At 47.9% G+C, this 27,113-nt stretch overlaps 2 protein-coding genes across 2 annotated transcripts; both read left to right on the plus strand.

Annotated features, from left to right (window-relative positions):
- Window positions 1-240: 240 nt before the first annotated feature.
- On the plus strand, window positions 241-12,800 carry LOC121272350 (slit homolog 2 protein-like). Its single transcript, XM_041178989.1, has 2 exons — window positions 241-361; window positions 6,220-12,800. The coding sequence occupies exon 2, from the start codon at window positions 6,222-6,224 to the stop codon at window positions 11,079-11,081; it is 4,860 nt and encodes a 1,619-aa protein (XP_041034923.1). The 5' UTR covers window positions 241-361; window positions 6,220-6,221; the 3' UTR covers window positions 11,082-12,800.
- On the plus strand, window positions 11,911-26,205 carry LOC121272249 (ephrin type-B receptor 3-like). The gene is made up of 4 exons (XM_041178778.1): window positions 11,911-12,027; window positions 13,978-14,182; window positions 21,425-22,171; window positions 25,589-26,205. The coding sequence occupies exons 1-4, from the start codon at window positions 11,911-11,913 to the stop codon at window positions 25,867-25,869; spliced, it is 1,350 nt and encodes a 449-aa protein (XP_041034712.1). The 3' UTR covers window positions 25,870-26,205.
- Window positions 26,206-27,113: the final 908 nt, after the last annotated feature.

The raw sequence follows: 27,113 nt of genomic DNA on the forward strand, positions 1-27,113 counted from the left end.
GGACGAGCTGAGGTTGTGAAAGGCTCTAAATAAATGAAAGTCTCTATATTATTGTACAGAGTTGCCTGATTTTTTGTTTAAAAAAGCATTATTTGATTGCCTGTGGGTTTCTCACATTTCCTGCTGTAGTGAAGATGCCGCTAATGGTTGGGGTGGGAGGGAGGTTTGTGGATGAGAGATAAAAAGGCAGCGCTGTGAAAAGCCAAGCATTCTAATGACTGGTTTGAAGCCAGACAAGTCTTGAGTCCACTGTCTCGCTGTTCAGCCTTTCTGGGGAGCATCGTGCCAAGCCTTTCGCCTTCCGTACTGGGAGACAGCATTCTCGGAAAAGTTCAGAACACCCCTCTGAAGAACAGCTTTGGTAAGCATGCACCTATCCTTTTCCCACAGTGTCCAAGTTTTCCTTGTTCTGAAAGTGAGGGAGATAGAGACTGAAAACCTCTAGCCACAAGTGTTTGGAACCGATCGCCCTCAGACCTGAAGCTGCTCTTACTCCCATCCCCAACAATCGCAGTTCACCAGAAGGTGACAAGAAGGGCAAACTTGCATCTATCTTGTGCCTTGGGCTATGGAATTCCCTCCCTGAGGCTCTCCATTTCTCTATCTTTCTCCTTTAAGACACCCATTAAAGCCTACACCTCTCACCGAGCCTTTCGTCATTTGTCCTCTTAACTCCATTCTCTTTCTTCCATGTCAAATTTCATCTGGATAACATTACTGTGAAGCACTTTGAGATGTTTCATTACTTTAATAAAGGCGCTATATAAATGTAGATTTTGTTTCTAATACATGGCTTGCAATGTACACTAGGTTTCTGTCTAGGGTTGACTGTCTGTTCCTGTGTTGTATGTTTGGTCCGTGTATGAGTCTTCCCTTGGTGTGTGCACGTTATGATTAATTTTTTCTGCCGTGGGCATTCAGGGAGTTCATGTATTGATTGTTTACTTCACTCGTTGAGTAGAAGTTTTTAAAATCCACTCACAGGTCCTGAGTATCGCTGGCCAGCATTGTGCCAAGCCTTGGCAATACCAGTATTTGTTGTCCATCCCTAATTGCCCCTTGAGAAGGTAGTCTTCTTCTTATCATGTCCACGGACAGTCTATACATGACCCAGCCAGAACTGGACACATTTTTGCACCTTGTTGTTGAATTCGGCAAGATCTGCAACAGTGCAGGGTTCCTCTAGCGATAGGCATTGCAGGAGATGTTGCATAGTCTGTGGCTCAGTTCCACATTCACAAGTTGTCGCGCTGGTTGTATATCCCCATTTGCTTAGACACCTTTGAACAACCTACACCAGTCCTCACTGTGTTAAGGCACTTCCAGGTTGCCCAGTTGCAATTAGCTCCTGGGGGAAGGCTTTCATCCGGTAGAATTTCCATCGCTGGGGTTGTTCTGGACTGGCGAGCCGGTCTTTCCACAAGGCGATGCGGGCTTCAGATGGGGTTGATTGTAATGGAACAACACTGTTCATGAAGCTTTTCCTTGACTTTAGGCAGCTGGGTGTGGGTGTATGACCATGTAGAGGGTGCCTCTCATCTGATGTTTCTTGCTGGCTTCCGTTCTCCTTACATCAGGGGGAGCAATACCCATCAGGATATATAGGCTGTTGGTGTTTGTGGTTTTAAACAACCTGTGATAAGTCAGCAGCTTGCATTCAGAACGGCATCCACCTTCTTAACATGAGTAGATCTTTCCCATGCAGGGCAGGCGTATTCAGCAGTGGAATAGCAAAGAGCAAGTGCACTGGTTCGCAATGTTTTCAAACTTGCTCCCCATTTTGTGTTAGTGAGCTTATTCAGGATGTTGTTTCGTTTGCTCACTTTTGCCTTTGTCTTTTCGATGTGGTTCTTGAAGGTGAGGCATCTGTCAAGGGTGATTCCTAAGTAGATAGGGTGCTCGCAATGCGTCAGTGTGCTCCACACCAGGTTACTTTAAGCTGCTGTTTGGCTTCACGGTTTCTGAGGTGGAATGCACAAACTTGCGGCTTTGATGGGTTTGTGCGAAGGTAATTTTCTTCATAGTCCGGTGTTAGTTCCTCCACGGCCTCAGAAAGCGTTTTCTCCACGGTGTTACAATCAGTGCTTTGGGCAGTGATACATAAGTCATCAGCATATATAAAACAGCATGTGACACCTTCTGTAGGTTGGTCTTTCATGTAGACGTTGTACAGCAGCGGTACAAGCACGCTTCCCTGAAGAAAACCATTCTTCTGAATATGCCACCTGCTGCGCTTCCCACCTAGTTCAACCTAGAACCGGCGATTCTGAAGCATGCTTTCTAACAGCTCTGCTAAGTGAATATCTTTTGTCATCTCTAGGATCTTGCAGAGGAGACGTCGATGGTTCACTGTATCGTATGCTGCTGACAGGTCTACAAAAACAGCACCTGTTATGATCCCTTGCTCAAAACCATCTTCGATATGTTGTGTGGGTTGAGCAGTTGACTTGTTGATTTGCCAGGGCAGAAACCTGCTTGCTCTGGAATGATCTTCTCATCTACAGTTGGTGCTATCCTATTGAGTATCAGGCATTCAAACAGTTTATTGCTGTGGCAGAGCATGAAATTGTCCGAAAACTCTTAGGATCTGAGGGATCTTTTCCAGGCTTTAATAGTGCTATTACATGTGCCTTCTGCCAAATATTAGGTAGCTTGTGTGTTGCCAGACAATGGTTGAACAATTGTAGGAGCCATTTCTTTGCTTGCTGTCCAAAATGCTTTATCTGCTCAGTTGCTATGTTGTCAGGACCAATTGCTTTCCCGTGTTTTAGACTAGATATACCAGTTTCCAGCTCTTCCATGGTGAATGGTCCAGTGAAGCTAGGGTCATTGCTGTACTTCTTCCTTTCTAGTTGTGCTCTTGGTTGTTTCTTGTTGATTTTTCCATTTAGGAACAACTGGTGTGCAACTTGGATTGCAGACACCTTTGGATGTTGGGCAGCTTTCTTGGGATCGCCTCCAAGTTTGCATATGACAGACCATACCTAGTTGCTGTTTTTTGTAAGATCTGTTGACTCCACCAAGGTGCCCCAGGTGTTTTGAGAAGGTGGTGGGCCGCCTTCTTGAGCCGCTGCAGTCCCTGTGGTGTAGGTACACCCACCGTGCTGTTAGGCAGGGAGTTCCAGGATTTTGACCCAGTGACAATGAAGGAACGGCCGATATATTTCCAAGGTGACATACTTCCCTGTCCACCATCTACAAGGCACAAGTCAGGAGTGTGATGGAATACTCTCCACTTGCCTGGATGAGTGCAGTTCCCACAACACTCAAGAAGCTCAACACCATCCAGGACAAAGCAGCCCAGCTTGATTGGCACTGCATCCACCACCTCCAACATTCACTCTCTTCACACCCCCCACGGACGCACAGTGGCAGCAGTGTGTGTACCATCTACAAGATTCACTGCAGCAACTCACCAAGGCTCCTTCGACAGCACCTTCCAAACCCACAACCTCCACCTTAGAAGGACAAGGACAGCAGGTACATGGGAACACCACCGCCTGGAAGTTCCCCTCCAAGCCACTCACCATCCTGACTTGGAAATATATCACGGTCCCTTCACCGTCGCTCCCTAACAGCACTGTGGGTGTACCTACACCACATGGACTGCAGCGGCTCAAGAAGGCAGCTCACCACCACCTTCTCAAGGGCAACTAGGGATGGGGAATGAATGCTTGTCTAGCTATCCCATGAACAAATAAGTAAAAAAATAAAGGATAGTGTGTGACTTGGAGGGGATCTTGCAGGGTGGTAGTGTTCCCATGTGTCTGCTGCCCTTGTCCTTCTAGGTGGTAGAGTTTGCATGTTTGGGAGGTGCTGTCGAAGGAGCCTTGGTGAGTTGCTGCAGTGCATCTTGTAGATGTAGGCTCAAGAGGTTTGTTGTGCCTACCTTAGTGACCTGATTTTACATGTAAGAGATACATTGAACTTGCCTCACTATCTCCCTACTCTTCAATAATGATTGACTTGTGACTATTCTTTAAGCGGTGCTACTAAGCGGGTCATGTCAGATCTGGCATAATACAATGACATGTGGCACAATGGGGAGACATCTTGGTAGTCTAGAGTCTAAAGATTCAGGGTTTGAATCTCACTCCAGAACACACAATCCGGGCTGATACTCAAAGTTAAGTACAGAGGGAGTGCTGCATTGTCAGAGGAGCCATCTATCAGATGAGATGTTAAGCCGTGGCCTCGTCTGCCTTCCCAAGTGGAAGATCCATCCCAAGGCACTATTTTGAGGACGAATAGAGGAGCTCTGAAACAAATACAAAAATAGCTGGAAAAACTCAGCAGGTCTGACAGCATCTGCGGAGAGGGACACAGTTAACGTTTCGAGTCCGTATGACCCTTCATCAGAACAAAGGAAATAGAGAAAAGAGGTGAAATATAAGCAGGTGGAGGGGGGTGGGACAGGTAGAGCTGGATAGAGGGCCAGTGATAGGTGGAGGCAAAGAAGAGATTGCCAATACTTGACCCTCAGCCAACATGGAGCCAATTTGCACACAGCAAGCTCCCATAAAAAGCAACATGATGATGATCAGATCATTTGTTTTCAGTGAAGTTGCTAGAGGTACAAATATTGGCCAGGACACCAAAACTTGCTGCTGTCTGTCTAAGGAACTAGGTTATCTCTCTCTGCTGTGAGGCAGGGGAAGCACAGTCATCGTGCCGGAATTAATGTTGGACCTTCAAAGCACTGGCTCATTTCCTTTCTGCGATACCCATAGTGACAGCGGTAAGATAGGGAATTGTTGGAGCGTATTGCTCTCCCCTCTGCCTATCCCAGATAAGATATGTTGCTGCCACGATAGATAGCAACCCTCATGAGCTGGAGCTCATCCAAAACTCTGCAGCTCCTGTCTTAACTCACGCTCAGTTCCATTCACCCGTCCGGCTCCTGATACATCAGCACTAGGATTTGAAAAGCCTCGTAGCATTTGTACAGTGCAGAAGGAGGCCATTCGGCCCATCATGTCTGCACCAGCTCTCTGAATGAGCAGCTCAACTAGTTCCATTCTCCTGCCTTCTCCCCATAAGCCTGCACATCCTTCCTTTGCAGTAAGAGTCCAATTCCCTTTACAAATGCCTCAGTCATACCTGCTTCCACCACACTGTCAGGAGAAGCATGACAGACCCGAACTGCTCGCTGCGTGACAGGGTTTCTCCTATTGCTTCTTTTACTAATGACTTCAAATCTGTGCCCTCTCCTTCACGAGTGGGAACAGTTTCTCCCGTCCGCTCTGTCCAGGCCCCTCATCACTTTGAGCACCTTGTGTCCAAATCCCTCCACAGACTCACCTCCCCCTATCCCTGTATCCTACACACCTCTGAGATCTCTGCGCTGCCTCAGTTTTGGACTCTTGCTCACCTCCCCCTCCACCCCCACCCGATTTTAATTGGCCCACCACTGGCGGCCGTGCTTTTGGCTGCCTGGGCCCTAAGCTCTGGAATTCCCCCCCACTAAATCTCTCCACTTCTCCACCCTCTTTTACATCATACCTTTTCGAACAACTTTTTGGTCATTTGTCCAAATCTCTTTATGTGGCTGGCCATCAAATTTTGTTTGATAATGCTCCCGTGAAGCACATCGGACATGTTTGTATGTTAAAGGCACTATATAAATGCAAGTTGAGAGACTGAGAATCACCGCTGTCGTTTCAACTAATCTTTCTGCTGATGGTGAAGACTGATGCCTATAGCATAGCCAGCTGTTGCAGGGACTGAGCGGCACAGAGTAGAAGATGCCATGTTCAGTCCAACAGCACTGAATGCGCTGACCGCAAGTGGGTCAGCAGCCTCTGTGCCCATGCTGGAGCATTATAGGGACAGGGCATGGCCATTCAGCCCCTTGAATCTGTGCATCCCCTTAATCAGCTTGTGGCTGATCTGTGTCTTTACTCTATTTACCTGCCATGGATGCAGTTAAAGGAAAAACAATCTGTTGAGCTTCCTGCACCTGGATGACACTCCAAGGTCAAAGCAGAATCTGTGAATATGAGCTATGAAGGCCCCCACAGTCAAAAAGCCAAGAGCCACAAACTGATCAAGCATGTAGAAAGGTCACATGGAACAAGTGCAGGCAGGACCTCAATAAATTAAGCTCCAAGAAAGCCTTCCTGTCATGATGTCAATGCCCAAGGTTAGTTGGTTCTATTAGGGAACATGGAGGTGAGAGTCAACATTTATAATTGTCATGTTTCTGCTTTTATCTTTTAGGAATGTGGCTGGTGAGGATGTTATATCTGCAAACCTTCTGTTGTCTATACCTATTCAAGGCTTCCCTAACTGCTCCTCAGTGTAATCCATACACTGATTTGCAAGGTAAGAGTGGGACCAACTGCAGTCATCAGTCCCTTGTGTCTGTTCCTCATTCTCTCCCACCGGAGACAGAGATCCTCTTATTGAGCTTCAACAACCTCACCTCTGTCTCTTTAAGCACGTTTAAAAACCTCTTAAAACTCAACGACCTGGACCTCTCCCACAACCAGATTCAGCACTTTGACCCCGATTACCCTGTCCCAATAAAAAAGTTGGATCTCTCGTCTAATTCCATAACCGGAATTCCCGACTTTGGAAACCTCCGGAATCTCAAAAAGCTAATCCTGGATCACAATAAGATACCTGCTCTACCGGAGGGAGCGTTCGATGACTTGGTGTCCCTGGAGGAGCTCAGCATCAAAGGAAACACAATCCAGATCATTCCCGAGAACATCTTTGACCCTCTAGAGAATCTCAGATATTTAGTCCTGTCTGCGAACAAAATCCAGAAATTCCCAGAAAACTCACTGGGCAATGTGGAAAATCTGGACAAATTTGATATCTCAAACAATAATCTACAATCAATCCCTCCAGACTTTCAGAACCTCCTTCCACCTTATGTCTTTCTCTACAATAACCCTTGGCACTGTGACTGTGACAATGTACAATATTTCAAAGAATGGATTGAAATTATTGATGGCAGCATATACAATAGTATAGGGGAGCCTGACTCCAGGAGCGTTGTTTGTTTGACTCCACCCATTTGGAAAGGGATTCCAATTATCAATTTGCATGTTGACAAAGTCTGTCATGTTGTGACAGCAACTGAAATGATCACTGAGACACCCACAGTTACAGAGGTGTCCCACATGACCACTTTACAGAGCTATTGGTTAAAGACATCCCCATCGCTGGAGGCTTGTGTTCCATACACTGATTTGCAAGGTAAGAGTGGGACCAATTGCAGTCATCAGTCCCTTGTGTCTGTCCCTCATTCTCTCCCACCGGAGACAGAGATCCTCTTATTGAGCTTCAACAACCTCACCTCTGTCTCTTTAAGCACGTTTAAAAACCTCTTAAAACTCAACGACCTGGACCTCTCCCACAACCAGATTCAGCACTTTGACCCCGATTACCCTGTCCCAATAAAAAAGTTGGATCTCTCGTCTAATTCCATAACCGGAATTCCCGACTTTGGAAACCTCCGGAATCTCAAAAAGCTAATCCTGGATCACAATAAGATACCTGCTCTACCGGAGGGAGCGTTCGATGACTTGGTGTCCCTGGAGGAGCTCAGCATCAAAGGAAACACAATCCAGATCATTCCCGAGAACATCTTTGACCCTCTAGAGAATCTCAGATATTTAGTCCTGTCTGCGAACAAAATCCAGAAATTCCCAGAAAACTCACTGGGCAATGTGGAAAATCTGGACAAATTTGATATCTCAAACAATAATCTACGATCAATCCCTCCAGACTTTCAGAACCTCCTTCCACCTTACGTCTTTCTCTACAATAACCCTTGGCACTGTGACTGTGACAATGTACAATATTTCAAAGAATGGATTGAAATTATTGATGGCAGCATATACAATAGTATAGGGGAGCCTGACTCCAGGAGCGTTGTTTGTTTGACTCCACCCATTTGGAAAGGGATTCCAATTATCAATTTGCATGTTGACAAAGTCTGTCATGTTTTGACAGCAACTGAAATGATCACTGAGACACCCACAGTTACAGAGGTGTCCCACATGACCACTTTACAGAACTATTGGTTAAAGACATCCCCATCGCTGGAGGCTTGTGTTCCATACACTGATTTGCAAGGTAAGAGTGGGACCAATTGCAGTCATCAGTCCCTTGTGTTTGTCCCTCATTCTCTCCCACCGGAGACAGAGATCCTCTTATTGAGCTTCAACAACCTCACCTCTGTCTCTTTAAGCACGTTTAAAAACCTCTTAAAACTCAACGACCTGGACCTCTCCCACAACCAGATTCAGCACTTTGACCCCGATTACCCTGTCCCAATAAAAAAGTTGGATCTCTCGTCTAATTCCATAACCGGAATTCCCGACTTTGGAAACCTCCGGAATCTCAAAAAGCTAATCCTGGATCACAATAAGATACCTGCTCTACAGGAGGGAGCGTTCGATGACTTGGTGTCCCTGGAGGAGCTCAGCATCAAAGGAAACACAATCCAGATCATTCCCGAGAACATCTTTGACCCTTTAGAGAATCTCAGATATTTAGTCCTGTCTGCGAACAAAATCCAGAAATTCCCAGAAAACTCACTGGACAATGTGGAAAATCTGGACAAATTTGATATCTCAAACAATAATCTACAATCAATCCCTCCAGACTTTCAGAACCTCCTTCCACCTTATGTCTTTCTCTACAATAACCCTTGGCACTGTGACTGTGACAATGTACAATATTTCAAAGAATGGATTGAAATTATTGATGGCAGCATATACAATAGTATAGGGGAGCCTGACTCCAGGAGCGTTGTTTGTTTGACTCCACCCATTTGGAAAGGGATTCCGATTATTAATTTGCATGTTGACAAAGTCTGTCATGTTGTGACAGCAACTGAAATGATCACTGAGACACCCACAGTTACAGAGGTGTCCCACATGACCACTTTACAGAACTATTGGTTAAAGACATCCCCATCGCTGGAGGCTTGTGTTCCATACACTGATTTGCAAGGTAAGAGTGGGACCAATTGCAGTCATCAGTCCCTTGTGTCTGTCCCTCATTCTCTCCCACCGGAGACAGAGATCCTCTTATTGAGCTTCAACAATCTCACCTCTGTCTCTTTAAGCACGTTTAAAAACCTCTCAAATCTAAACGACCTGGAACTCTCCCACAACCAGATTCAGCACTTTGACCCTGACTATTCTCTCCTGATAGAAAAGTTGGATCTCTCGTTTAACTTCTTAACTGGAATTCCCGGCTTTGGAAACCTCCGGAATCTCACAAAGCTAATCCTGGATCACAATAAGATACCTGCTCTACCGGAGGGAGCGTTCGATGACTTGGTGTCCCTGGAGGAGCTCAGCATCAAAGGAAACACAATCCAGGTCATTCCCGAGAACATCTTTGACCCTCTAGAGAATCTCAGATATTTAGTCCTGTCTGCGAACAAGATCCAGAAATTCCCGGAAAATTCACTGGACAATGTGGAAAATCTGGACAAATTTGATATCTCAAACAATAATCTACGATCAATCCCTCAAGACTTTTTGAACCTCCTTCCACCTTATGTCTTTCTCTACAATAACTCTTGGCACTGTGACTGTGACAATGTGCCGCATTTCAGAGAATGGATTGAAATTATTGATAGTAACATATACAATAGTATAGGGGAGCCTGACTCCAGGAGCGTTGTTTGTTTGACTCCACCCATTTGGAAAGGGATTCCGATTATCAATTTCCCTGTTGATGAAGTCTGTCATATTGTGACAACAATTGAAATGATCACTGAGACACCCACAGTTACAGAGGTGTCCCACATGACCACTTTACAGAGCTATTGGTTAAAGACATCCCCATCGCTGGAGGCTTGTGTTCCATACACTGATTTGCAAGGTAAGAGTGGGACCAACTGCAGTCATCAGTCCCTTGTGTCTGTCCCTCATTCTCTCCCACCGGAGACAGAGATCCTCTTATTGAGCTTCAACAATCTCACCTCTGTCTCTTTAAGCACGTTTAAAAACCTCTCAAATCTAAACGACCTGGACCTCTCCCACAACCAGATTCAGCACTTTGATCCCGACTACCCTCTCCCAGTAGAAAAGTTGGATCTCTCGTCTAACTCCTTAACCACAATTCCTAACTTTGGCAACCTCTGGAATCTCACAAAGCTAATCCTGGATGACAACAAGATACCTGCTCTACCGGAGGGAACGTTCGATTACTTGGTGACTCTGGAGGAGCTCAGCATTGCAGGAAACACGATCGAGATCATTCCTGAGCACATCTTTGACCCTCTAGAGAATCTCAGATATTTAACCCTGTCTGCAAACAAAATCGAGAGTATCCCCAATAACTCATTGATCAACCTGAGAAATCTGACAACCCTTGATGTCTCCAATAACAAGCTAAGAACAATTCCTCAGGATTTCATTGGGAGAAGTGCTTTGCTGTGCCTCAATTTGGACAACAATCCATGGCACTGTGATTGTGACATTCTACGCTTGACTGAATGGATGAAGTTGAAAGAGAGTAAGATGCACTCTGGCGAAGGAACCTTCAATGTTTCAGGCGCGATTTGCAGTAGCCCCGCTAACATGAGAGGGCTGCCTCTCATTCAGCAGCCCCAATTGGAATGGTGCAAAGCCAGCACTCCTGGAAAAGTTCTCAGCAGTCCTGGTACGCAGACAACCAGTCCAATCTGTTCCACCAGACCTGAAGTTGGCATCGGCCATCGGGGCCAAAGATTTGGCCTCCTCGAGGCCCTGAGCGAGTTTGGCTCGATTTGCTTCCTGCTATTTCTCCTGCAATGCCTCTTGCTCGGCCTCCTGCTCTTGGAGAGCTGCCTCCTGCTGCTCTGCGCCGCCCGCTTTCACCGCCGATGCTATATGCCCATGAAGCGCCTGGCCGAGGGAGCCTTTGGCATCAGACTCGTGCGGTACAGCTTGCTGCTGCCCAACTTTCACCAGATCTACCCCTTCCTGATCCCCGACGGGGAGCTGGGTGGCACTGAGAAGGCCGACAGTGGGCAGCTGCTGGACGAAGCCTCAAACCCACTGTCAGAGGGAGGGGGACCTCGCGATCGGACAGAAGCTCCTGCTGACGCCTTTGGGAGTTTCTTATAGAGGATCAACACCATCAGCGACGGGTCGTGTTAAGGCAAAGCCTACAAACTTCAAAATAAAGCATGCGTCCGAATTTACATATATGCAGATGAGGGCACGCAGCCCTATTTAAATATCACTAGGGCAGGTGTGAGGTGTGGCAGAGATCAGTTCAGCCAAAATGGTCTCCTTTCCTGCTGTACGTTTAGTGCAAATTACAGCAGAGAATGAAGCCATTCAGCCCCTCTGGTCTATCCTGCTGCTTAGCCTCCACACAAGCCCCCTCCCACCTCTGCTTCATCGCATCCTATCAGCAGAACCCTTCTGTTCTTCAAGAGGAGTGGCGTTGGTGTAAATATATACGGAGCTGTGATATGAACCCCTACAACCGTGAGAGGTGATAAGGAGAGGGGTCAATAACCAGGGGACATAGATTTAAGGGAAGAGGTAGAAGGCTAAGATGGGGGAGTTGAGGAGAAATATTTACACCCAGAGGTTGATGGGAGTCTGGAACTCACTGCCTGAAAGGGTGGTTGAGTCGGAAACTCTCGTAACATTTAAGAAGTATTTAGATATTCATGCAGTAAGAACGGTTTTTGACTGATATAAAATGATGCCACTTTAAATAGCTGGCTCAATGGGTAGCCCTCTCGCCTCTTGAGTCGAAAGGTCATGGGTTCAAGCCCAACCCCAGAGATCTAAGCCCATAATCCAGGCCGACACTCCCTATGCAGCACCGAGGGAGCACTGCACTGTCGGAGGTGCCGTCATCTGGAGGTGGCATTAAATGGGTCTAACGTTCCCGTAACACGATTCCGAGGAAGAGCGGGGGAGTCCTCCCCACGCCAGAATGGATGACTGGCCATTGCCATGCTGCCCTTTGTGGGAGCTGGCTGTGCACAAATCGGCTGCCGAATTTCCTCCATCACAACAGTGGCTGCGCTTTGAAATGTACTCCGTTGGCTCTGTGAAGTGCTCTGGGACGTGTTGAAGTTGTGAAAGGGGTTGTATAAAACCAAAGATAAGATCAAAGGGAGGCAGAAAGTCCGTTTGAACCAATCAAACTGACCCTAGCCCATGGCCCCGGAGTGGTGTGGGTGGGGGGGGAGGAGAAGGCGTCCACGGAATGCTGGGAACACACAGTGTCCCGTAGGCTTCAGCGAGGGCAATGGTCTGATGGTCACAGGGGCAAAGGTTTCAGATTGTCACAGCTACACTGAGCAGGGAAGGGAGCCAGCATCCAATTGAACCGAGCAGAGCAATCGGATAGTCCTGTGGGGGTCGCTTTTCAGAGTCTGTCGGGCCATGGAGCTTTGGCTCTTCCTGTACCTTGTCCCCGCGGTACTGGCAGTGGACGGTGAGTCTTAAGATCGGCCTTGCAGAGGTGGACGCTGAATTTCCTCCTCTGGCTCTTGGTGCTGAGGTTGAATTCCACAGGCCCTTGCCCCAGTGGCTGGGGCTTCGAATTTCAGCCAAGACAGGGGGTATCCTGGGGCAATTCCACTATAGAAAGCATCACAGGCGAGCCCCAGTTTCATCTCGAACCAGACGTCCAGATGTGCATGCCACCCCCCCCACCCCGCCCCCAACTACTCCCTGTTGATATTCCATATGGCGACATTTATTGCCCATTCCTAATTGCCCCTTGAGAAGGTGGTGGTGAGCTGCCTTCTTGAGCTGCTGCAGCCCATGTGGTGTAGGTACACCCACAGCGCTGTTAGGGAGGGAGTTCCAGGATTTTGACCCAGTGACAGTGAAGGAACGGCCGATATATTTCCAAGTCAGGATGGTGAGTGGCTCGGAGGGGAACTTCCAGGTGGTGGTGTTCCCCATGTGTCTGCTGCCCTTGTCCTTCTAGGTGGTAGTGGTCGTGGGTTTGGAAGGTGCTGTCTAAGGAGCCTTGGTGAGTTGCTGCAGTGCATCTTGTAGATGGTACACACACTGCTGCCACTGTAGTGAATGTTTAGTAGTTTAAGAAGACATTCCCAGAGGAAGGACTGGGAAGTGATCAGGAGGGGGGGAACCCTGGCTGATGTTCCCTATTGGGAAGCCCAGGGCCCAGTGAATGCAACTCACACAGATTGTATCATAGCTACCGTCCAAACATAGCTCTACAAAGAATTACTGCAACAAGTATTTTATTTTGTTACTGTAAGTGAAATGAAGCAAAATGCTTTGGTCTGTCCACCATTATTTTTGTACATGTTAATTCTATTTGTTATTAAAACTTGAAGCGAAGTTAGCGATTTGAGATTTATGAGCGTGTTTTTTGTGCCTGAGTTGGAGTAATCCAGAATCTAATGATCGTGGACTTTAATCAGGAGCCACTGCCCATGTTTGGGCTGTTAACTGGCAGGATGGATTCCTGGAAGCTTTGTCACATGACCTGCTCTCTCTAGCTATTGTCGCTGGACCAGTAGTCCATACATCAAGCTCTGGGGGCCTGGGTTCGAATCTCACCACTGCAGATGGTGAAATTTGAATTCAGTAAGAATCTGGAATTAAAAGTCTGATGATGACCAATTGCTGTAAAAGCCCATCTGGTTCACTAATGTCCAGTTAGGGAAAGGAAATCTGCTGCCTTTATCTGGCCTACATATGACTCCAGACCCACATCAAGGTCATTGACTCTTAAATGCCCTCTGAACAGGGCAGTTAGGGACAGGCATTAAATGCTGGCCTAGACAGCGATGCCCATATGGACGAGTAAAAAAGAAACAATCCTGCCCCCACCCCCACTCCCATCCTGACATGTCCATCCTCACAATGACCCCACCTTCCTAGGCAAATGGACTCCTGAATTCCCTGATTGGATGAGTCTTTACTGTCATCTCCATCTCCATATTGTTCCAGCTAATCAATCGAAAGATAATTGACAAACTTTTAATGCCCCTACTTTCTCTTTCTTCTTCCCCAGTTTGGCCCTGACTGTGAGCCAGGGATTTATCTTCAATCTCTGGAGTCTCCAGGGCAATCGTGGAGAGTTGGCAACTGCAGGCCGCCCTCTATCCCACATCGCTCACCCACGGGCTCACCCAATTGTGATTGGAAAAGCCTGTTTCTAAATCAAGAAAATGATGGCTTCTCGACGACCAACTGTTACCGAGCAGACACTTTCCAATGTTAGTGATGCTCCTAGAACAAGTCAGGAGTATGTTGGAATACTCTCCATTTGTCTGGATGAGTGCAGCTCCAACAATATTCAAGAAGCTCAACACCATCCAGGACGAAGCAGCCCCGCTTGATGGAAATCCCATCCACAAACAATCCCTCCCTCCACCACCGACGCACAGTAGCAGCAGTGTGTGTACCATCTACAAGATGCGCTGCAGCAACTCACCAAACCTCCATAGACAGCACTTTCCAAACCCATGACCTCTACCGTCTAGAAGGACAAGGGCAGCAGGCACATGGGAACACCACCACTTGCAAGTTCCCCTCCAAGTCACACACCATCCTGACTTGGAAATATATCAGCCACTCCTTCACTGTCGCTGGGTCAAAATCCTGGAACTCTCTCCCTAACAGCACTTTGGGTGTACCTACAGCACATGGCTCAAGAAGGCAGCTCATCACCACCTTCTCAAGGGGCAATTAGTGATGGGCAATAAATGCTGGTCCAGCCAGCGATGCCCACATCCCAGGAACGAATAAAGACAAAATTCATTCTCTTTCCCCACACAAAATTGTATTTGAATGTCAATAATTTTGTCTTTCAATGCATATAAAATGAAACAGAACATTTTTAGCCAAACTGCATTACAGACAAACGTCAATGAAGAATAAAAGGCTTGAGGTGCTGCAGGTCTCATGTCCCTAGTATCTCACCCAACAACACACATTCATGTTGCTCTATTAACCGAGGAATCATCTTCCAACGTGCTGAGGCACAGAAGGAGATATTAGGACAGGTGACTAAAGGCTTGGTCAAAGCAAGGGAATTTGAGGATGATCTGAAAAGGAAGAGAGAGAGAGAGAGAAAGAGAGACAGAGGTTTAGCAGGGGAACTCCAGGTTTGAAGATATGGACGCCAATGGTCAAATGTGGAGATTGAAGATGTGAATGAGGCCAGAATTGAAAAAGTGCAAAAAAAACTCGGAGGGCTTGTCTAGGGCTGGAGGAGATTACAGAGATGGGGAGGGAGGGGGGTGTGGTTGGAGAGGGGGAGGGGTGATGAAGGGGGTGGTACAAGGCCATAATTTAAACATGAAGCTGAGAATTTACAACCCCACTTGTCACCACATTGGGAACCGATGTAGGTCAATGAGCACAGGCTGTAATTGGATGAACGGGATTAGATTAGAGTTCAAACACAGGGAAGCAGAGTTTTGAGTTATTTACAGAGGGTGGAAGGTGGGACAATGTTGGAATAATCAAGACCAGAGGTAGCAAAGGCACGGATGAGGGTTGAGCAGCAGTTGAGTGGAGGCAGAGGCAGAATAGGGCAATGTAACATCCCTTCATGGTGTAATGATTTATGGGGTAACTCACAGTTACAGATATGAAAACCATCGAAAATGAGGAAATCATTGAAAGAAAGTCAGTGTTTTCTGTAGGTTTTTCTGACATCTGGATCCAAGAATTTATAAGCAACCGCCAATCTATAGAAGAGCAATTACTCTCTGAGTGACCCGCAGGATATTTCTATAACCATCAATCACACGAACACACGTCCAGCCTTTAATGGGTCTACCTTAGCATAACATCCTTCATTTTGCGATATAACACCGTAACCCTGGACTCCCCTAGCGAAATCAGATAACCATGAATTACAAAAGGAGACAAAAAACAGTAGTAAATAAGTTACATGGAGAAAAACCAATCTTGGGTTTGCGTTTAACTGCGAATGGGACTTGCAGGGTGTGGAGACAGTGGAGAAAGGGCATGAGTTCAGGTATCATTCTGCACACCAATTGATAAGGCTAATTATTAATGATTCAGACTACACACAATACTGTTTTAAATGATATCAGTTATCAAATACTTTGCAGAATGTCATAAAATTGTGACCTTGGAGAGATCAAACTATTAAATGGAAAATAATTCTACTGGGAAATCTTAACACCAAGTAACATCATTGAACGTACGAATTAGGAGCAGGAGTTAGGCCACTTGGCCCCTCGAGCCTGCTCCCCCATTCAATACGATCACGGCTGATCTAAGTTCATCCTTAACTCCACATTCCTGCCTACCCTCAATAACCTTTCACCTCCTTGCTTAGCGAGAATCTATCTACCTCTGCCTTATAGGAGTAACATGAAGGGGAGCCTGTAGACATACTCTACTTTGGATTTCCAGAAGGCATTTGATGGTGTAGTGGGTAACATATTAACAGGGATAGAAGATTGGCTGGCTGGCAGAGTACAGAGAGTATGCATAAATGGGTCTTTGATTGGCAGGATGTGACGAGTGAAATCCCGCAGGCCTCTGTGCTGGGGCCTCAACTTTTTACAATTTACATCCATGACTTAGATGAGGGGAGTGAAGGCATGGTAGCTAAATCTGCAGGTGGCACAAAGATAGGTAGGAAAGTATGTTGTGAAGAGGACATAAGGAGGTTGCACTCGGATATAGGTGGGTTGAGTGAGTGGGCAAAAATATGGCGGGGAGGAGTATATTGTAGGAAAATGTGAAGTTGTTCACTTTGGCAGGAAGAATAAAAAAAAATCAGAGTGTTACTTAAATGGGGAACGGCTGCAGAATTCCATGCTACAGAGGGATCTGGGTGTTCTAGTGCATGAGTCATAAACAGTTAGTATGCAGACACAGCAAGTAATTAAGAAGGCTAATGGATTGCTATCCTTTATCACGAGAGGGATTTAACGTAAAAATAAGGATGTTATTCTTCAGTTATACAGGACATTGGTGAGATCGCGTCTTGAATACTGTGCGCAGTTTTGGTCTCCATATTTAAAGAAGGATGTAAATGCGTTGGAGACGGTTCAGAGGAGGTTTACTAGATTGATACCTGGAATGAGTGGGTTGTCTTATGATGAAGGTTGGACAGACTGGACTTGTTTCCACTGGAGTTTGGAAGAGTGAGGGGTGATTTGTTTGAAGATCTTGAACGGCCTTGACAAGGTGGATGTGGAAAGGATGTTTCCTCTTGTGGATGAGTCCAGAACTAGGAGGCACTGTTTTAAAATTAGGGGTCGCCCTTTTAGGACAGAGATGAGGAGAATTTTTTTCTCTCAGAGGGTTGTGCGACTTTGGAACTCTCTGCCTCAGAAGGTGGTGGAGGAGGGGTCACTGAATATTTTTAAGGCAGAGGTAGATAGATTCTTGTTAGGCAAGGGAGTCAGAGGTTATTGGGGTTAGATGGGAATGTGGAATTCGAAACACAACAGATCAGCCATGATCTTATTGAATAGCGGAGCAGGCTCGAGGGGCTGAATGGTCTACTTCTGCTCCTATTTTGTATATTCGTGAAGCTATTCCACGACTCTGCCTGAACTACCTTTTGGGGAAGAGAGTTCCAAAATCTCACAACTCCCAGAGAAAAAAATTTTCACATCTCAGCCTTAAATGGGCGACCCCTTATTTTTAAACAGTGACCCCTAGTTCTAGATTCTCCCACAAGAGGGAACATCCTCTCCACATCCCACCTGTCAAGATCCCTCAGGATCTTATATGTTTCAATCAAGCCGCCTCTTACTCTTCTAAACTCCAGTGGATACAGGCCTAGTCTGTCCAGCCTTTCCTCATAAGACAACCCAACCATTCCAGATATTAATCAAGTAAACCTTCTCTGAATTGCGTCCAATGCATGTACATCTTTCTTTAAATAAGGAGACCAATACTATACAGTACTCCTTGTATGAACTCGCCAATGCCTTGTGCAACTGAACCATAACCTCTCTACTCTTGTATTCAATTCCCCTTGCAATAAACCATAATCCTCTATTTGCTTTGCTAATTACCTACTGCACCTGGATACTAACCTTTAGCAATTCATGCACTAGGACACCCAGATCCCTCTGCATCTCAGAGCTCTGCAATCCCTTACCATTTAGATCATATGGGTTCTTTTTATTTGTCCTGTCAAATTGGACAAGGTCACATTTTCCCACATTCTACTCCATTTGCCAGACCTTTGCCCACTCACCTAACCTATCTATGTCACTTTGTAGCCTCTTTATGTCCTCTTCACAATTTACTTTCCTACCTACCTTTGTGTCAGCAGCAAATTTAGCCACCATCCCATCCATCCCTTCATCCAAACCATTTAAACAAATTGTAAAATGTTGAAGCCCCCCCTGCTCTATAGGAAGGATGTGATTGCACTGGAGAGGGTTGCAGAGGGGATTCACCAGGATGTTGCCTGGGCTGGAGTGTTTCAGCTATGAAGAGAGACTGGATAGGCTGGGGTTGTTTTCCTTAGAGCAGAGAAGGCTGAGGGGGGGACCTGATAGAGGTTTACAAAATTAGAAGGGGTATAGAAAGGATAGATAGGAAGAAACTTTTCCCCTTAGTGGAGGTGTCAATAACCAGGGGCATAGATTTAAGATATGGTTCAGGAGATTTAGAGGGGATTCGAGGAAGAATTTTTTCATGCAGAGGGTGGTGGGAATCTGGAACTCGCTGCTTGAGGGGGTGGTAGAGGCAGAAACCCTCATAACATTTAAGAAATATTTAGATGAACGCTTGAAATGCCGTAGCATACAGGGCTAAGGACCAAGAGCTGGAAAATGGGATTAGGATAAATAGGAGCTTGATGGCCAGCACAGACACGATGGGCCAAAGGGCCTCTTTCTGTGCTGTATAACTCTATGGCACTTGGATGTGTTATATGAATAAAAGAATAAATAGTTAATATGGATTATTTTTATTTGAACTGTCAAAATGGACAACGTCCATGAACGTCCTGAGCCACACTGAGAATGTTCTGGATCTTGACACAGCCGCTTGGTCTGTTAGCTCATCTACGCTAAGCTGGCGGAGTTAAGAAGTTGGCCTCAGTATCCCTGGATGAGGTGGGGATGGGAAATCGTCCCAGAGTCCACAACCAGGACAGGACCAGGCTCAACCATAATCCTCTATTTGCTTTGCTAATTACCTACTGCACCTGGATACTAACCTTTAGCAATTCATGCACTAGGACACCCAGATCCCTCTGCATCTCAGAGCTCTGCAATCCCTTACCATTTAGATCATATGGGTTCTTTTTATTTGTCCTGTCAAATTGGACAAGGTCACATGATGCCACGAGCAGCATGGTAAGGTTCCAGGGAGACTGCTGATGCCTGCTGAATCCATATCCTCTCTCCAGCCTCAATCGTAAGGGGAGGGAGTAAAGCCATAAAACCAATCACTGCCCAGGCTACATCACATGGCACTCACCAGCAGCACTAGGGCACTGCCAGGCTCTCCGAAATACCTAACCCCACACCCCATTCAGCCTCTTTCCACACTCTGTGGGAGTCAGAGGTCATGGGTTCAAGACCCACTCTCGAAGCCAAGTCGACACTCCCAGTACTGAGGGAGTGCTGCGCTGTCAGAGGTGCCAACTTTCGGATGAGGCATTACCCCCGTCCCCGCCCGCGCATCTGCTCTCTCAGGGGGACATGAAAAAATCCCTTGTCCGCTATTTTGAAGAGTTCTCCCTGGTGTCCTGGGTCAATATCTATCCCTCTGCCAACATAAGGGTTCAGGTGATCTCATCGTTACCATTGCTGTTTGTGGGAGCTTGCTGTGCACCAATTGGCTGCCGCGTTTCCTACATCACAACAGTGGCTGCGCGTTTCAAAAAGCACTCCGGTGGCTGTAAAGCCTTTTGGAATGCCCAGTGGTTGTGGAAGGCACTATATAAAGCACGTCTTTTTTTTTTCTCTCCACCAGTAGTGCTACTGAACACGCAGTTGGAACAGGATGAGCTGAACTGGCTGGTGACTCCTGCTGGTGGGGTAAGGCACACATTGACACCAGCACAGATTAATTTTAACGGCTTGTAACCCTATTGGGATAAAAGTCAGGCCTGGGGTTCATAAAAAGCCCCACACGAGCACTGCTAAAGCCTATAGATGTCAACTTGGCTTCCAGAGTGGGTCTTGAACCCATGACCCCTGACTCGCACAGTGTGCGGGGACAAGCTGAATGTGGTAGGGGATGGGTATTTCGGGGAGTGTGGCAGTGCCCCAGTGCTGTCTGGTGAGTGCCATGAGATGTAGCCAGGCCAGGTTTCCTGGTTTTGCTCCCTCTCCTTACCATTGTGGCTGGCGATTGCATATGGACTCAACCAGGGTATCAGGGATTGGGAATAATGTGGAGGGGCTGCAGAAGCTGGGATTGTTCCCCTTGGAGCAGAGAAGGTTCGGTGGTGGGGGGTAGATTTAATTGAGGTGTTCAACATCAGTGGTCAGCCAGAACCAGGGGATTGATGAATACTTGAAAAGGAATCTTTAGCCAGGTTATAGAGGGAGCACAAGGAAGGTTAATTGGAAAGCTCTTTCAAAGAGCTGGCACAACATAGCAGGCTGAATGGCCTCCTCCTGTGCTTTAAGTCTCTATGATGCCGCACATGGGGGAGCAGCCTCTTGGCACTCACTTTCAAAGATTTACCTATTGATTGGCCGCTCAGGTGGAGCTGTCTGAGCCTCAGCTCGAGGTGGGGCTTTCAGGAGAGGGTGGGGGAAGTGAGGGGAGGAAAGTGGAAGTTAGGAGAAGGCAGGAGTAGGCAAGGGGGGGGGGGGGCATAAAAAGGAAGGGGATGGTGAGAGAAGGCAGGAAAGTAGCATTTTATTTGGAGTCATCGTGACAGCAGAAGTGGGCATGACAAACAACAAACAGAGTCTAAACAGGGTCTATTTATTTAGCAAATAACAAACAGTGTCTATTTAAACAGGGTCCATTTAGTCAGCAAATAACAAAGTGTCTATTTAAACAGGGTCTATTTATTCAGAAAACAACAAAGTGTCTATTTAAACAGGGTCTATTTATTCAGAAAACAACAAAGTGTCTATTTAAACAGGGTCTATTTATTCAGAAAACAACAAACAGTGTCCACTTAAACAGAGTCTATTTATTCAGCAAACAACAAACAGAGTCTATTTAAACAGGGTCTACTTATTCAGCAAACAGCAAAGTGTCTATTTAAACAGGGTCTATCTATTCAGCAAACAGCAAATAGAGCCTATTCAAACTGAGCCTCTTCAAACGACAGCAAATGGAACACATGGGCCCAAACTACAACAAAGTCTCCCGGGAAAAGCAGGGCGATTTCTCCAGTCAAATGCAGTCAGTGGAGGATAGTTACATGGCACGAATCCTGCCGGTTAAAGTAAATCCCGGTCACTTACAGGCGTGACTGACGGAGAAATTACCCAATCGTCTGCCTCCACTCTGGCTGGGACTTGTGGGGTTTGGAGGGAGGGGGTGGTGGAATGTCGGGAGGGGAGAAGTGTTTGTTGCTTTTAGCGCGTTTTCTCTCTCATGGCAGTGGGAAGAAGCTGTGGCCGTGGACAAACAGTTCAACACGATGAGGACTTACCGCGTGTGCAATGTGGAGAACCCCAATCAGGACAATTGGCTACGGAGCAGCTACATCCAGCGGGGGGAGGCCCAGATGGTTTATGTGGAACTCAGGTTTACCGTGAGAGACTGCGGCTCCATCTCCAGTGCTGGTGGGTCCTGCCGGGAGACCTTTGCCCTCTACTACCTCGAGTCGGACTCCGAGGTGGCCCCCTCGGCCAGCACCGCCACCCGCATGAAGGCCGCGTACGTCAAGGCCCGGGAGGTCACCGCCGAGCACGTCTTCGCCCTCAACGGGATGGGCAAGGTCAACAGGGTGGCCGTGCCCATCGGGCCCCTCACCAAGGCGGGTTTCCGCCTGGCCTTCCGCGACCAAGGCGCCTGCGTCAACCTCCTCTCCGTGCTGGCCTCCTTCAAGAAGTGCCCGCCCGCCGTCGCCCGCTTGGCCCGGTTCCCCGAGACCACGGCGGGGCCGGGGCTGGCCTCACTGGCCGTGGCCGTGGGCGCCTGCGTCGCCAACGCCGAGGAGGCCTCCGTCCCGCTGAAGCTGCACTGCACCAGCGAGGGAGACTGGGTGGTGCCCGTCGGTGAATGCAGGTGCCGGCCTGGCTACCAGAGCAACGGGGGACTCACCGCGTGCGCAGGTAACCCGGATTCCATTGACCCGATCCCGTCCGGGGGATCGCCAGGCTTTCTCGTTCTTGTTGTGGGGGGTGGGGGGGTGGGGTGGGGTGTTGGTATCCCTCCCAATAGTGACCTCTCCCGAGGCCAGGAATGGCGAACGCGCAAGTCCAGGAGGACGTGGACGGGAATTTCCAGCCCCGCCTACCACCGGGATTGCCCAGTCCCACCGAAATACCCCACGGGGTGGGAAAATCCCGGCCTTTGTTTCTTTCTCATTCTTTCACAGGATGTGGGCATCGCTGGCTGGGCCCAGCGTTTGTTGCCCATCCCTAATTGCCCCTTGAGAAGTTTGATTGTCAATTGATGAGGTAGAAGTGAGAGACAACTTGTATAGTCCATGCACCAGAATGGCCTCCTTTTCTACTGATTGACATATTCCCCAATTTCTATTGCCCCCCCCCCACCTCCGCCATTGGTGGTTGTGCCCTCGGTTACCTGGGCCCCAAGCTCTGGAATGACCTGTCTGCCTCTCTCTCTCTCTCTCCTCCTTTAAGACGCTCCTTAAAACCTAGCCTTTGGACAACCCGTCCTTAGTGCTGCAATGTGAATGCAGGGATGTAACGCTGGAACTGTATCAAATGCTGGTTAGGCCACCTCTGGGATTTTGTGTACGGTTCTGGTCACCACATTACAGGAAGGACACAATCGCTCTGGAGAGAGAGAGCGCAGAGGAGATTGACAAGAATGTTGCCAGGGCTGGAAAATTGCAGCTACTGAGGGAAGATTAGATAGGCTGGGGTTGTTTTCCTTGGAACAGAGGAGGCTGGTGGGGGTGCCTCAATTGAGGTGTACAAGATTATGAGGGGCCTAAATAGGGTAGACAGGAAAGACTTGTTTCCCCTAGCGGAGGGGTCAATTACCAGGGGGCACAGATTGTTAGGAGGATTTGGGATATTAGGAAAAACCAGAGGGTGGCGGGTATCTGGAATTGGCTGCCTGGTTTGGTGGTGGAGGCAGAAAATCTCAGCTCATTTACAAGGTAGCTGGATCTGCACCCGTAGAGCTGTAACCTGCAAGGCTGCGGACTGGGCGCTGGAAGGTGGGATTAGAATGGGCGGCTAGTTTTTAATTCAGCTGGCGCAGACACGATGGGCTGAATGGCCTCGTTCTGGGCCATAACTTTTCTATGGTTCTCTGGCTCCATGTGCCTTAGTGCCAAATTTTTGACTGTGAAGTCCACCGGGATGTTTCTCCTGTGTATAAAAAAGCAGGTTAGTCCACCAGAAGGTTTCTCCTTGGTTATTTTCTCGACAGCAAGTTTTGAGTCTGAAAAATCGCTCAGGGTTCAGAGGCTGCATCCCCATGGGCCAAACTCCCTGCCTCAAATGCAGGGAGAAAAGAGCAAAGGTTGGGGGGGGGGGGGGTGAAAGGAAGAGACTCGAGTCAGCCCGGCTCTCTGCCAAGTTCCTTCTGCTGGTTGACTGGAAGGGCTCTGCCAGAAACCTGGGCCTACCTCAGAGGCTCCTGTAAGGATTTGTGGGAAGTTTCTCTGTGCTAAACTTGCTCGAGACGCTTTTTATTCCTGTGAGCTCCCGGGCAAGATAGGGCACTCGCAATCTTAAACGTTCTAACCATCTGTTGGCATTCCGACCCACTTTACTTCCTCCCTTTAGTTCTGTGGTATTTGTTATTTTGGGGGATATGGTAGCTCAGTGACTATGTTACTCATCTAGTAATCTAAAGGTCCTGCTTAGATCTCGCCATTCCAACTGAAGAGTTAAATTCAGTTAATTAATAAAATCTGGAATATGAAACTAGTCTCAGTCATGGCGACCATGAAACTATCATCTATTGTTGTAAAATCCCATCTGGTTCACTAATGCCCCCTTTAGGGAAGGAAATCTGCTGTCCTTACCCAGTCTGGCCTACATGTGACTCCAGACCCACAGCAACGTGGTTGACTCTTAACTGCCCTCTGAAATGTCCAAGCGAGCCCACTCAGTTGTACTCAAGAAGGTTGGTCATTACCACCTTCTCAAGGGCAATTAGGAATGGGCAATAAATCAATACTAGTAACATCCTGGGGGGTTACCAGTGGCCAGAAACTGAACTGGTTACTCACCTCCCGACTCCCCAAAGCCTGTCCACCATCTACAAGGCACAAGTCAGGAGTGTGATGGAATAATCCCCACTTGCCTGGATGAGTGCAGCTCCCACAACACTCAAGAAGCTCAACACCGTCCAGGTCAAAGCAGCCCCGCTTGATTGGCACCACATCCACAAACGTTCACCCCCTCCATTACTGATGCTCAGTTGCAGCGGTGTGTACTGTCTACAAGATGCACTGTAGGAACTCAACAAGGCTCCTTAAACAGCGCTTTCCAAATCCACGACTGCTTCAGCCTAAAAGGTCAAGGGCAGCAGATGCATGTGAACACTACCACCTGCAAGTTCCCCCCCACAACTTCATCATCTTGAATTGGAACTATATTTGCCGTTCCTTCACCGCCCTGAAACTATTACTGTGGGTGCACCTACACCACAGGGACTGCAGCGGTTCAAGGCAGTAGCTCACCACCACCTTCTCAAGGGCAACTAGGGAAACGCTGGCATGGGGTCTGTTACAGCAGCCAGGGTGGGTGGGGGAGGGGGAGGGGAGGGGGGGTAATATCAGAGCTGTGAGAGCAGATGCTGCTGAGTGCTGAATTACAGGAAAAGTAGCATTCGACGCGGGACAATGGGCTCAACTATGGGACAATCCCGTAAAATAAGGGACAGTTGGTTGCCAACTCCAAAATGGCTCACTCCTCTCTCCTGCTACAGTCTACAAGCTACAAGACCCAAGCTTGCATCTTCTAATCACTTCTCTTACCTCATCTTTCCCCCTTCTACCCTTTTCCACCTTGCTGCTGTAGGAGCCTGCTACTAGGCCACAATGTTACATGCCCCATGTAATGGTATTAATAGAGTTCTTTAAGATTATGGAAGGTTTTAATAAGTTAGGGGTAGAGAAGATATTTCCACTTTCAGGTGTGGTTGGGGTGGGGGGCTGCAAAATGGGGGGAGCCCAAAGATATAAAACAGTCAAGATGGAAGCCAGGAGAAACTTCTTCCCCAGAGAGTGGGGAGAATGTGGAACTCGCTACCACCGGGAGTGGTGGAGGTGAATAGCGTAGATATATTTAAGGGGAAGCTGGATAAACACATGAGGGAAGAAGGGTACGTTGATGTGGTGAGATGAGGAGGGGAGAGCAAGCGGGCTCATGCGGGCCAGCATGGAACAGTTGGGCAGAATGGCCTGCACAGCCCCTGTTGGTTTTTCTGCGGTTTGTTTCTTAATTACTTCATGTGAGGTAAACCAAACTCAAGCTGAAAAAAAAAACACCGGTGAGTTTCAACTTTACCACAATGCACTGAATTAGATCCCTTCCCCTCAGCAGAGATTGAAGGCCAGGCGGTCCTTTCCGAGGTGGAGTCAGAACGAGGCCCTTCCCAGGATGCTTTGGGGCCCTCCTGCGACCAATTGGAAGGCCTGCTGCGAGCCAATCAGCAACTGCTGGAGAAGCAGGCCAAGGCCTTGGTTCAGCTGACCCAGACCATGGAGGCCCTCAACGCTTCCCTCCTCGCCATCTCGCGGAGGCTTCATCTGCTCCCAGGAGACCTCCCTCACCGGTTGGCTGAAGATGCGATTACTCCAGGAGCCAATGGTGGAGATTAAAATTGAGGGTCCCCCTTCCCCCGACCCTGTGGACTGTGGACCTGTAACCGGATATTGGCAAGAACGTGGGAAATGAAACCCTTGTTGTCCATCTAAAATCATGTTCGCCTGAGTTAAATCGCTCGGAAAACCTCGGCCACAAGAAGACGCAGTTGTCTCTTAAAATGGTTCCTGGCCTGCTCCCGTCTGTTATTCCATCTGGGGTTCTGCTCCAAGCAGAGCATGCTCGTAACCGTGACAATGAGGCAGCCGCCATTTTGAAACGTCAACCACATTAGCGTGGGGCTGTCGATAAATGTCCCTTATTCCCCGTTTAGGCCACTGGCAAGGTAAGGGGGAGAGGGAATGGGTGAAGTGGTGGGGGGGGGGCGGGTGTGGTGTCTGTGATCATAAAGTTTGGGGGTCCCACGACGACCCCCAGGGTTATTTTCCTGTGGCAGGAGCATCTCTTCAAGCCCCTGTGAACATAATGGCACCTCACCATGGCCTGGCCTCTCCAGCACATGTGATCAGATCTTCCGCCTCCTCCCCCTCCCCCAACCTTACTTTTCAAGCTCCAAGCCAAGTTGCCAATTGGGGTCCTCGGGCCCTCAATTGCACATTAAAAGGGTCCACCTACCCAAAACAGGGCCCAAGATATAGGCCCCTTTCAAAATAGCGCAAATGTTGTTGTTGGCATTGCCATGGCAACAAGGATGCTGACCCCATTTTGAGGTCATGACCTGCCCATTATCACCAGACAATGTAAATTTGAATTGATCCCTGAAATCTAGTTTGAACCCATGTCATCTTGGCCTACTCACAACAATTTAATTGAACGCAATACCTGGGCTTCTCTCCTGTTAACTAGCTCTTGATGGTCATTGTCCTCTCAAGGCAAACCCAAGCCAACACCCCACCCCCAACCACCATCTTTCTCCAACTCAGTCTTGTGATGCTCTTCTTGAGTCCCGTGAATCCTCTCTGTGCCATCACCTGAGCTCGAATGTACCAAGATGCACTGCAGCAATTCGCCAAGCCTCCTTCGATAGCGCCTCCCAAACCTGCCATCTCTACCATCTAGAAGGACAAGGGCAGCAGGCACAGGGGAGCACTACCACGTGCAAGTTCCCCTCCAAGCCACTTGCCATCCTGACTTGGAAATATATCGGCCGTTCCTTCACTGTCATTGGGTCAAAATCCTGGAACTCCCTCCCTAACAGCGCTGTGGGTGTACCTACACCACATGGACTGCAGCAGTTCAA

The sequence above is a fragment of the Carcharodon carcharias genome, chromosome 33, assembly GCF_017639515.1.
Source record: "Carcharodon carcharias isolate sCarCar2 chromosome 33, sCarCar2.pri, whole genome shotgun sequence".
NCBI classification, from domain to species: domain Eukaryota; kingdom Metazoa; phylum Chordata; class Chondrichthyes; order Lamniformes; family Lamnidae; genus Carcharodon; species Carcharodon carcharias.

Excerpts from the sequence above, each read along its gene's own strand:
- LOC121272350 (XM_041178989.1), top strand. The coding sequence starts at position 6,222 with ATGTGGCTGGTGAGGATGTTATATCTGCAAACCTTCTGTTGTCTATAC.
- LOC121272249 (XM_041178778.1), top strand. The coding sequence starts at position 11,911 with ATGGATGACTGGCCATTGCCATGCTGCCCTTTGTGGGAGCTGGCTGTG. Across the intron at positions 14,183-21,424 it reads CCGAGCAGACACTTTCCAAT|GGAGGGGGTGGTGGAATGTC; the intron begins GTTAGTGATGCT and ends TGGGGTTTGGAG. Across the intron at positions 22,172-25,588 it reads GGGACTCACCGCGTGCGCAG|CAGAGATTGAAGGCCAGGCG; the intron begins GTAACCCGGATT and ends CCTTCCCCTCAG.